Source organism: Mobula birostris, chromosome 4 (assembly GCF_030028105.1).
Source record: "Mobula birostris isolate sMobBir1 chromosome 4, sMobBir1.hap1, whole genome shotgun sequence".
Lineage (NCBI taxonomy): Eukaryota > Metazoa > Chordata > Chondrichthyes > Myliobatiformes > Myliobatidae > Mobula > Mobula birostris.
The window spans coordinates 116,486,195-116,498,232 of NC_092373.1; the positions used below are offsets into that span (position 1 = coordinate 116,486,195).

The window sequence follows — 12,038 nt, forward strand, 5'->3', positions numbered from 1 at the left end:
AATCAGTCAAAATGTAAAACAATCTGGCATTTTGTTTCTACATTGTTCACTGTCATACAGAGTCAGTTACCTCTGTGTTTAATATGCAGATATTAACACGTTTCTCAGTGAAAACAATACGATTTATTAGAAGAATCCTTGCAACCATCGTTTAAGCATCTAGCGAGGAACTTTTTATCAAATATTTTAATCATCTATTAAATAAACAACATAGTTGCTTCCTTAACACTATCCCAGTTACAATCCACCTTCATGTTTGTTTGCTATGTGCTGTGTCGTATGACATGGCTAATCATGGTCTTAGCATGACCATGATTGTTCTTGGCAAATTTTTCTGCAGAAGTGGTTTGCCATTGTCTTTTTCTGGGCAGTGGTTTTACAAGATGGGTATCCCCAGCCCTTAGCAATATTCTTCAGAGGTTGTCTGCCTGGCGTCAGTGGTCACATAACCAGGGCTTGTGGTGTGACCATCCACCACCTGCTCGCATGGCTTTGTGTGACCCTGACCGGGGGTAAGGGTCTGAGCAGGTGGCCTGCAGGTTAGCAGAGCCAAGGAATGCCTTACACCTCCTTTGGGAGAGACGTCTCTCCACACCGCCACCCTATACCTCCTATTTTCATTTTTGTCACACTGAAGCACACTAACCCATCATCACTTATCTGTTAGGTGTGTATAGAATATAGAACTGTGCAGCACTGGGCAGGTCATTCGGCCCATCATGTGGTGCCGGTCTTGATGCTAATTTATGCTAAATGTCTTCCAATGTATTAATCCACATCCCTCCATTCACTTCCTATTCACGTGTCTATTTAAAAGCCTCTTCAACCCCACCTGATTCCACTACTCAGCTCCTGGGCCCTCAGAGGCTCCATCTTCCTCTCACCCCAACCATCCCCTCTCCACTGACACCCCCAGCCTCCCCCCTCCCCCCTCTGATCCCAGCTCTCATCCGTGCCGGGTCTTTACCATCCCCTCCGACCTTCAACTGTCGGAGGCAGAACGCTCTGTCCTCAGTAAGGGCCTCACCTTTGTCCCCCTTCGCCCACACCTCAGCGAGTTCCGTGTTCGCCATGATGCGGAACTTTACTTCTGCCGTCTCCGTCTCCAAGCCTACTTCTTCAGCAAGGACTCTTCTACCCCCACCGATGACCCCTTCTCCCGTCTTCAACCCTCCTCTTCTTCATGGACATCCCGCTCTGGTCTTCTGCCTGCTCTGGATCTCTTTATCGCTAACTGCCGACGGGACATCAACCGTCTCAACTTCACCGCACCTTGTCCCCATTCCAACCTCACTCCTTCGGAACGCTCTGCTCTCCACTCCCTCCACACTAATCCTAACCTTATTATTAAACCCGCCGATAAGGGGGGTGCTGTTGTAGTCTGACGTACTGACCTCTACCTTGCCGAGGCACAGCGACAACTCGCGGATACCTCCTCTTATTTACCCCTCGATTGTGACCCCACTAAGGAGCACCAGGCCATTGTCTCCCACACCATCACCGACTTTATCCGCTCAGGGGATCTCCCATCCACTGCTACCAACCTTATAGTTCCCACACCCCGCACTTCCCGTTTCTACCTCCTACCCAAGATCCACAAACCTGCCTGTCCTGGCCGACCTATTGTCTCAGCTTGCTCCTGCCCCACCGAACTCGTTTCTGCATACCTCGACACGGTTTTATCCCCCCTTGTTCAATCCCTTCCTACCTATGTTCGTGACACTTCTCATGCTCTTAAACTTTTCGATGATTTTAAGTTCCCTGGCCCCCACCGCTTTATTTTCACCATGGATGTCCAGTCCCTATATACTTCCATCCCCCATCAGGAAGGTCTCAAAGCTCTACGCTTCTTTTTGGACCCCAGACCTAATCAGTTCCCCTCTACCACCACTCTGCTCCGTCTATCGGAATTAGACCTTACTCTTAATAATTTCTCCTTTGCTTCTCCCACTTGCTCCAAACTAAAGATGTAGCTATGGGCACCCGTATGGGTCCTAGCTATGCCTGCCTTTTTGTTGGCTTTGTGGAACAATCGATGTCCCGTGCCTTTTCTGGTATCTGTCCCCCACTTTTCCTTCGCTACATCAACGACTGCATTGGCGCTGCTTCCTGCACGCATGCAGAGCTCGTTGACTTTATTAACTTTGCCTCCAACTTTCACCCTGCCCTCAAGTTTACCTGGTCCATTTCTGACACCTCCCTCCCCTTTCTAGATCTTTCTGTCTCTGTCTCTGGAGACAGCTTATCCACTGATGTCTACTATAAGCCTCCTGACTCTCACAGCTATCTGGACTATTCCTCTTCTCACCCTGTCTCTTGAAAAAACGCCATCCCCTTCTCGCAATTCCTCCGTCTCCGCTGCATCTGCTCTCAGGATGAGGCTTTTCATTCTAGGACGAGGGAGATGTCTTCCTTTTTTAAAGAAAGGGGCTTCCCTTCCTCCACTATCAACTCTGCTCTTAAACGCATCTCCCCCATTTCACGTACATCTGCTCTCACTCCATCCTCCTGCCACCCCACTAGGAATAGGGTTCCCCTCGTCCTCACCTACCACCCCACCAGCCTCCGGGTCCAACATATTATTCTCCGTAACTTCTGCCACCTCCAACGGGAGCCCACCACTAAGCACATCTTTCCCTCCCCCCCCCCTGCATTCCGCAGGGATCGCTCCCTACGCAACCCCCTTGCCCATTCGTCCCCACCATCCCTCTCCACTGATCTCCTTCCTGGCACTTACGCATGTAAGCGGAACAAGTGCTACACATGCCCTTACACTTCCTCCCTTACCACCATTCAGGGCCCCAAACAGTCCTTCCAGGTGAGGCAACACTTCACCTGTGGGTCGGCTGGGGTGATATACTGCGTCCGGTGCTCCCAATGTGGCCTTTTATATATTGGCGAGACCCGACACAGACTGGGAGACGGCTTTGCTGAACACCTACGCTCTGTCCGCCAGAGAAAGCAGGATCTCCCAGTGGCCACACATTTTAATTCCACATCCCATTCCCATTCTGACATGTCTATCCACGGCCTCCTCTACTGTAAAGATGAAGCCACACTCAGGTTGGAGGAACAACACCTTATATTCCGTCTGGGTAGCCTCCAACCTGATGGCATGAACATCGACTTCTCTAACTTCCGCTAATGTCAATCACCTGTCCAGCTCTTGGCTCTATCCCTCCCCCTCCTGTCTTCTCCTATCATTTTGGATCTCCCCCTCCCCCTCCAACTTTCAAATCCCTTACTCACTCTTCCTTCAGTTAGTCCTGACGAAGGGTCTTGGCGTGAAACATCGACTGCACCTCTTCCTAGAGATGCTGCCTGGCCTGCTGCGTTCACCAGCAACTTTGATGTGTGTTGCTTGAATTTCCAGCATCTGTAGAATTCCTGTTGTTTGCTGATTCCACTACTACCCACTTCAGGCTCCTGCCACCCTCTGGGTAAAAAACATTACCTCATGTTGCCTTTAAACTCCAGTCCCCCAACTTAAAAGCATGTCCTCTGGCCTTTGACATTTCTACTCTGGGGAAAGGATTCTGAATGTCTACTTTAACTCTGTGTCTCATAATTTCAAAATCCTCTATCAGGTCTCCCTTCAGGCTCCGATGTTCTAGGGAGAACAACGTCAGTTTGTCCAGGTTTTCCTTGCAGCCCATATCCTCTAATCCAGGCGACATCACTCTGGGACCTCACTTGCTGCTCGTGAGGATACAGCAGGCGGTGAAAAAGGCGAATGGTATGCTGGCATTTATAGCGAGAGGATTTGAGTACAGGAGCAGGGAGGTACTACTGCAGTTGTACAAGGCCTTGGTGAGACCACACCTGGAGTATTGTGTGCAGTTTTGGTCCCCTAATCTGAGGAAAGACATCCTTGCCATAGAGGGAGTACAAAGAAGGTTCACTAGATTGATTCCTGGGATGGCAGGACTTTCATATGATGAAAGACTGGATCGACTAGGCTTATACTCGTTGGAATTTAGAAGATTGAGGGGGATCTTATTGAAACGTATAAAATCCTAAAGGGATTTGACAGGCTAGATGCAGGAAGATTGTTCCCGATGTTGGGGAAGTCCAGAACAAGGGGTCACAGTTTGAGGATAAAGGGGAAGCCTTTTAGGACCGAGATTAGGAAAAACTTCTTCACACAGAGTGGTGAATCTGTGGAATTCTCTGCCACAGGAAACAGTTGAGGCCAGTTCATTGGCTATATTTAAGAGGGAGTTAGATACGGCCCTTGTGGCTAAAGGGATCAGGGGGTATGGAGGGAAGGTTCGTACAGGGTTCTGAGTTGGATGATCAGCCATGATCATACTGAATGGCGGTGCAGGCTCAAAGGGCTGAATGGCCTACTCCTGCACCTATTTTCTATGTTTCTATGTTTCTATGTCAAAGCCCCAGCAATCTGCTCATTGGCCTCATTCAATATTCTGGAATACTGAGGATTCTCTCCTTAATGCTTTTCAGAAGACACAGCACTGCTTCCTCCTTAGTCCCGAAAATGTCCCCACATATTAATGTGCCCTACTCTGTTTTCAGAATCCTCCAAATCTTGCCCCTTGGTAAACAGTGACATAAGGTACTCATTTAATGCTTCTGCCACTTGCACTGACTCCAAGCACAAATTCTCCACTGTATCCTCTACGGACCTACCCTCACCTTAGTTATTCTATTTTTCTTAACCCAAATGTAAAATGCCTTGGGATTAGCCTTGATCCTGATAAGCAAGGTCCCTTTTGCTATCTGTAATCCCGGTTTGAGGACTATCTTGCTGTTTTTATATTTAACAATAGCCCAGTCTGATTTCAACTTCATAACCTTATGTTTGCTTCTTGACTAAATTTAAGACCTCTTGCATCCAAAGTTCCTCGTCCTTACTCCTTCCCAGAACAGGCCAATTTGGAACTCTAGTCATCTGGTTCTTAAACAATTCCCACATGTCAGCCCAACAGCAGCTGCTCCCATTCCACTCCTCTTAGCTTCTGTATGATCCTGCCCTAATTTACTCTCTCCCAGTTTAGTATCTTCTCACATGATCCAGTTTCCTCCTTATAACTATCTTAAAACATCAGGAATTGTGGTCACTGCTCCCAAAATCAGTGTCAGTTCTATCATTCAGTGTGGCTCATTACCCAAAACTTGATTGAGTATGTTCTCTCCTCTAGCTGGACTCTCCATATACCATTTCGTTAAACCCCTCTTGAATGCACTGAAGAAATTCTGCCCCATCTAAGCCTTTTGTGTTAAGGAAGTTCCAGTCAACACTAAGGAAGTTAGTGTCCCACTGTTTTTTCTGTACCCCTCCATAGTAGTGTAAATCCTCCAACTCTTTTACCCTCCCCCCCACCCCCACATCACATCTTCCTCCCAGTAGACAGGCCCGAGTCCTCGGCTTTGCTTGTTGCTCGGCAGCTGGGGCATGGTCGATGGGCTCGGCAGAGGATGGTGCTCGGAGATATTGGATCGGAGGGCTGGTCGGAGGCTCGAAGTTTTTGGACGGACTCAGAGTCCGCTGCGGTCGGATGCTTCCAATGGTACAGCATTGGCAAGTTTGTGGCGCTTGGAGGTTCATGGCAGGGAGAGTTCCTCCCTTCTACCGTCTGCGTGAGATGATGAGGCTATCAGAACTTTGAGACTTTTTTTTTAAACCGTGCCCATGGTCTGCTCTTTATCAAATTATGGTCTTGCTTTGCACTGTTGTAACTATATGTTATAATTATGTGGTTTTGTCCATTTTCATCTTGGTTTGTCCTGTGTTTTCTTGTGATATCATTCTGGAGGAACGTTGTATCATTTTTTAATGCATGCATTTCTAAATGACAATAAACGAGGACTGAGTGTCCTCATAATCTAATCTAATTTAAAACAGTGAAATCCAGAGCCCAGGGATGTTGAGCTGCTGGTCCTGTCCCTCGTGCAACCAGGTCTACGTAATAATGTTGTAATTCCATGTACTTATCTAGGCCCAAAGTTCATCCCCCTTACCCATAATAAACACATTGCAGCCCATCATTCCCAATGGCGTTTATCAGCAAACCCCTTGGTGTCCTTCCTTTCAAAGTTCAAAGTAAATTTTATTATCGAAGTACAAATATGTCACCACTTACACCCCTGAGATTCATTTTCTTGTGGGCATACGCAGCAAATCTATAGAACAGGGACACCAGTCACCATGACCATAAACTGGTGTCAGCTGCTTCTGTCTGACAAACGGTACCACAACATTAAAGCCAGGACCAACAGGCTACAGGACAGCTTCTTCCTACAAGCCATTAGAATTTTAAATTCACATGTCTCTACATTGCAACAGAGTCACAACAGAAAGATTTTTACCCCCTCACCTTGTGGGATGGATGTAAGATTTAAATAAATAGCAGAAAATTAATGAAAGATCGCCCAACTAGGGTGTCAAACCAGAGTGCTTGTATTACTTGTCATACTTCTCATCTCTATCACCCGTTGCCTTGCTATTGTGGTTCCCAGCCCTCTGCCACTCCAGTTTAAACCCTCACAAAGAGCTCAGTGAGGATATTGATTCCCGTCCAGTTCATATGCAAATCACCTTGTTCATACAGGTCTCATTGCCCTGGAAACGAGCCTATTGATCCATTTTATCATCTACCTAGCTCCTAGAGTCCCCCTCCAGGACCTCCTCCCCGCTCCTGCTTGTGCAATTTGTACCCAAGACAACCTCCCCTCTCAGAATGCTCTGTACCACTGTGAGACATCCTTCCCCCTGGCACTGCACCAGGAAGACAATACACCACCCTGGAGTCTTGATAGTGGCCACAAAGAATGCGTGTTCGCTCCGCTTACCATCAAGATCCCTTTCACTATCATGCTGCCGGACCTCGCACTTCCCTTCTTTGCCTCACGGCTGGCTGCTGGTGCTGACGGTACAGGCTGTGCAAGGTTATGGCCACAGGAGGACTGTCTGCCTACTCCCCTTACTTCTCCAAGTGGTCACCCATACATCTGCAGCCCACCTCACTAGGTGTGACTGCCTCACCAACGTAATCATCTGCGATATCCTCAGCATCCCAGATGATCCTGAGTACATCCAACATTCCTGCCTTCTATGTTTCTAGCCTTGAAATTGACTCAAGCTCCAAAGCCTGCCTGCAGTGATTCAGTTATAGCATTTCGTACATTGTATGCATCTTTTCCAATTTATTGGTTGCCTTAGATGTCTTTATGGCAAGAGCACAGGAGGAAACCAAATTAAAGCTAAAAATCCTTTATAAAAAAACTATTAGTTTTGATGTTTTACTGCCATTGATGACAGAGACTGGAGCATTTCCTACTTCACCTACCTCTGACCTCAGCCACATGGAGTAAATAACTAAGAGGTAGCTAGCAATTTCCACACAAGGACAGTAAACCAGAAAGACTGTCTTCTCCAATGACAAGAACAGAAACTGCTAGAAAAATGCAGCAGCTCAGGTAGCAAGTATGGAAAGACGAACAAAATATGAGATATCGCAAGTATGGTGACATGTTGAACCTGAAATACATAGAAACATAGAAAATAGGTGCAGGAGTAGGCCATTTGGCCCTTCGAGCCTGCACCGCCATTCAGTATGATCATGGCTGATCATCCAACTCAGAACCCTGTACCAGCCTTCTCCCCATAGCCCCTGATCCTTTTAGCCACAAGGGCCATATCTAACTCCCTCTTAAATATAGCCAATGAACTGGCCTTAACTGTTTCCTGTTGCAGAGAATTCTACAGATTCTCCATTCTCTGTGTGAAGAAGTTTTTCCTAATCTCGGTCCTAAAAGGCTTCCCCTTTATCCTCAAACCGAGACCTCAAACTTTATCCTCATACAAGCTCTTTTTCCAACTCACAAGAGGCTGCCTGACTTGCTGGGTTTTGCCAGCATTTTCTGTTTTATTTCAGATTTCTAGCACCGACAATTTTGATTCTTACAGCTGGTAAACTCTGGCAGTGCACTATCACCAGGACGTTTACTATGTGTGGAGCTGTACAGTAGTAGAAAGTAAGCCAGCTGGGCCTTTCTGCACATTTTTTTTTGGTTCCTTTCACATAATCTTCCATCACACTCTGTACACAAGAGTGTCTCAAAATTCTTCTGTGACTGGAGAACAGATGCCATAGAGTCGTATATGCCTTCCAGACCATTGAGTCACCCACTTCACATTCATCTTTCTCCTGGTCTTTCCAGAAACGTCCGTCAGGTTGTACTACTCAGCTACACACTGGGGCAGTTTACAGTTCACTTACCAACCTGCATGCCTTTAGGAATGGGATGAGACGGGAGCACCCCTAGGAGTCTCCTGCAGTCACAGACTGAACATGCAAACTCCGCACAGACAGCACCAGATGTTGTAGTTGTGTCGAGGAGATGGAGCTCTATTAGATAAGCTTGATTTACTTGTTGCTTGTGCATTGAAACATAAGGAGAATTGCATTGTTTGTGAAAAATCTGCAAGTGTCGCCACATTTCTGATGCCAATGTAGCAAGCCTTCAACTCACTAACCCTAACAGTACCTCTTTGGACTGTGGGAGGAAACTGCAACACAGAGGAAACTCACGTACAAACCGGAGCACACGAGGAAACTCACGTACAAACCGGAGCACACGAAGAAACTCACATACAAACTGGAGCACACGAGGAAGCTCATGTACAAACTGGAGCAAACAAGGAAACTCACGTACAACCTGAGCACACGAGGAAACCCACGTACAAACCGGAGAACATGAGGAAACCGACGTACAAACTGGAGCACACAAGGAAACTCACGTACAAACTGGAGCACACGAGGAAACCCACATACAAACCGGAGAACACGAGGAAACTCACGTACAAACCGGAGCACACGAGGAAACTCACGTACAAACTGGAGCACACGAGGAAACCCACGTACAAACCGGAGAACACGAGGAAACCGACGTACAAACCGGAGCACACGAGGAAACTCACGTACAAACCGGAGCAAACAAAGAAACTCACGTACAAACCGGAGCACACGAGGAAACTCATGTACAAACAGGAGCACACGAGGAAACTCACGTACAAACAGGAGCACGCGAGGAAACTCACGTACAAACCGGAGCACGCGAGGAAACCCACGTACAAACTGGAGCACACGAGGAAGCTCACGTACAAACTGGAGCACACGAGGAAACCCATGTACAAACCGGAAAACTTGAGGAAACTCACGTACAAACTGGAGCACACGAGGAAACTCACGTACAAACCAGAGCACACGAGGAAACCCACGTACAAACCGGAGCACACGAGGAAAACCACGACCAAACCGGAGCACACGAGGAAGCTCATGTACAAACTGGAGCAAACAAGGAAACTCACGTACAACCTGAGCACACGAGGAAACCCACGTACAAACCGGAGAACACGAGGAAACCAACGTACAAACAGGAGCACACGAGGAAACTCACGTACAAACTGGAGCACACGAGGAAACCCACGTACAAACCGGAGCACACGAGGAAACTCATGTACAAACCGGAGCACACGAGGAAGCTCACGTACAAACCGGAGCAAACAAAGAAACTCACGTACAAACCGGAGCACACGAGGAAACTCACGTACAAACAGGAGCACACGAGGAAACTCACGTACAAACAGGAGCACGCGAGGAAACTCACGTACAAACCGGAGCACGCGAGGAAACCCACGTACAAACTGGAGCACACGAGGAAGCTCACGTACAAACTGGAGCACACGAGGAAACCCACGTACAAACCGGAAAACTTCAGGAAACTCACGTACAAACTGGAGCACACAAGGAAACTCACGTACAAACCGGAGCACACGAGGAAACCCACGTACAAACCGGAGAACACGAGGAAACTCACGTACAAACAGGAGCACGCGAGGAAACTCACGTACAAACCGGAGCACGCGAGGAAACCCACGTACAAACTGGAGCACACGAGGAAGCTCACGTACAAACTGGAGCACACGAGGAAACCCACGTACAAACCGGAAAACTTCAGGAAACTCACGTACAAACTGGAGCACACAAGGAAACTCACGTACAAACCGGAGCACACGAGGAAACCCACGTACAAACCGGAGAACACGAGGAAACTCACGTACAATCCGGAGCAAATGAAGAAACCCACGTACAAACCGGAGTACACGAGGAAACTCATGTACAAACCAGAGCACACGAGGAAATCCACGTACAAACCGGAGCAAACGAGTAAACTCACGTACGAACCGGAGCACACGAGGAAACCCACGTACAAACCGGAGTACACGAGGAAACTCACGTACGAACCGGAGCACACGAGGAAACCCACGTACAAACCAGAGCACACGAGGAAACTCACGTACAAACTGGAGCACACGAGGAAACCCACGTACAAACCTGAGCAAACGAGGAAGCTCACGTACAAACTGGAACACACGAGGAAACTCACGTACAAACCGGAGCACACGAGGAAACTCACATACAAACCTGAGCACACGAGGAAACTCACCTACAAACCGGAGCAAACGAGGAAACTCACGTACAAACCGGAGCACACGAGGAAACTCACATACAAACCTGAGCACACGAGGAAACTCACCTACAAACCGGAGCAAACGAGGAAACTCACGTACAAACCTGAGCACACGAGGAAACTCACGTACAAACTGGAGCACACGAGGAAGCTCACGTACAAACTGGAGCACACGAGGAAACCCACGTACAAACCGGAGCACACGAAGAAACTCACATCCTTTCAGGCAGCAGCAGGAATTGAACCCTGGTCTTACAGCTGGCGCTAGGAAGCGATTGTGCCAACTACTTCACATTAGTTGTGCTACTTCACTGCCCACTTTCACTTTCTTACCTTTCTCCCTCCCTCCTGACACGTTAAAGGTGCATCGTGTGGCAGATCAGCATAATGTCTGGCCAGTTCCACCACTGCAAAGTCCTCTTATGAACAAGTCCAAGTTACCCAGATAGAACACGAGGAGAATCTGTCCTGGGATCAGTGTGTAAATGCTCTTTCAAAGAAAGCATGGCAGCACCACTTCTTTCTTAGAAGTTTGCTCAGATTTGGCAAGTTATCTAAAACTATGACAAACTTCTATAGATGCACAGGAGAGTGTATCCTAGATGTTTGCATCACAGTCTGGTATGGAAATACCAGTGTCCAAGAATGGAAAAGCCTACAAGAAGTGGGGGATACAGCCCATTTCACCATAGGAAAAGCACTCCTCACATCTACGAAGAGTTATTACCCTACACCATCAGATTTCTAGGGTGGATAATTTCACTCACATCAACTCTGAACTGATTCTACAACCTACAGACTCACTTTCAAGGACCCTACAACTTATGTTCTCAGTATTATTTATCTATCTATTTTTAATTTGCACAGCATGTCTTTTGCACATTGGTTGTTTGTCAGTCTATATTTATGTACAGATTATTATAATTCTATTATACTTTATTTTCCTGCAAATCCCTTCAAGAAAATTAATCTCAAGGTAATATTTTTGCTCTGATAATACGTTCATTTTTTAAACTATATCAAACCAGAATCAAACCTGATTTTGATTCTCCATACTATGGCTATGGGTAAAGAAAATAAATTTAAAGGTAGAATGAAACCATTCAGTTCCTTCCAAAGAATGTATCAAAAACCCAGGAGAACTACAGGATCATTTACAAGCCTGTAATTTAATTTTGTGCTCAGTTATAAACTGCTTAAACTTTGCTCTCTTCTTTCACTACCGCAGTGGCACTATTTCACTAATCACACCCAGGTGTCCATTTGTTCCAAACTATATAGAGAATTGTTTGTTCATTAACTAACATAGAGTGTAGAATAACTAACATCTAATAGATAATTCCTTAAAGCTCTGTCCCTGTGGTCTATTTTATGCTATTTAACTTGCCTTTTGTTCCAGTTTTTGGATAGCTTTCCTAATTGCTGGGTGAGCAAACATGTGTTATGTCTAAGTACAGTGACTTTGAACATCACTTGCATTATCTGCATTGAGGTCCCTTGTCTAAGTTTTTTTTGGATTTTGATGGAATTTGCAAAGAGAA

At 46.8% G+C, this 12,038-nt stretch overlaps 1 protein-coding gene across 1 annotated transcript in view; it reads left to right on the forward strand.

Moving 5' to 3' along the window:
* Positions 1-10,765, forward strand: part of egf (epidermal growth factor) — a 107,415-nt gene extending 96,650 nt beyond the window's left edge. The window contains exon 22 of the mRNA XM_072256990.1: positions 8,696-10,765. Coding sequence (XP_072113091.1) covers positions 8,696-10,765 — 2,070 coding nt within the window. The remainder of the gene's footprint in view (positions 1-8,695) is intronic.
* The last annotated feature ends 1,273 nt before the right edge of the window (positions 10,766-12,038 follow it).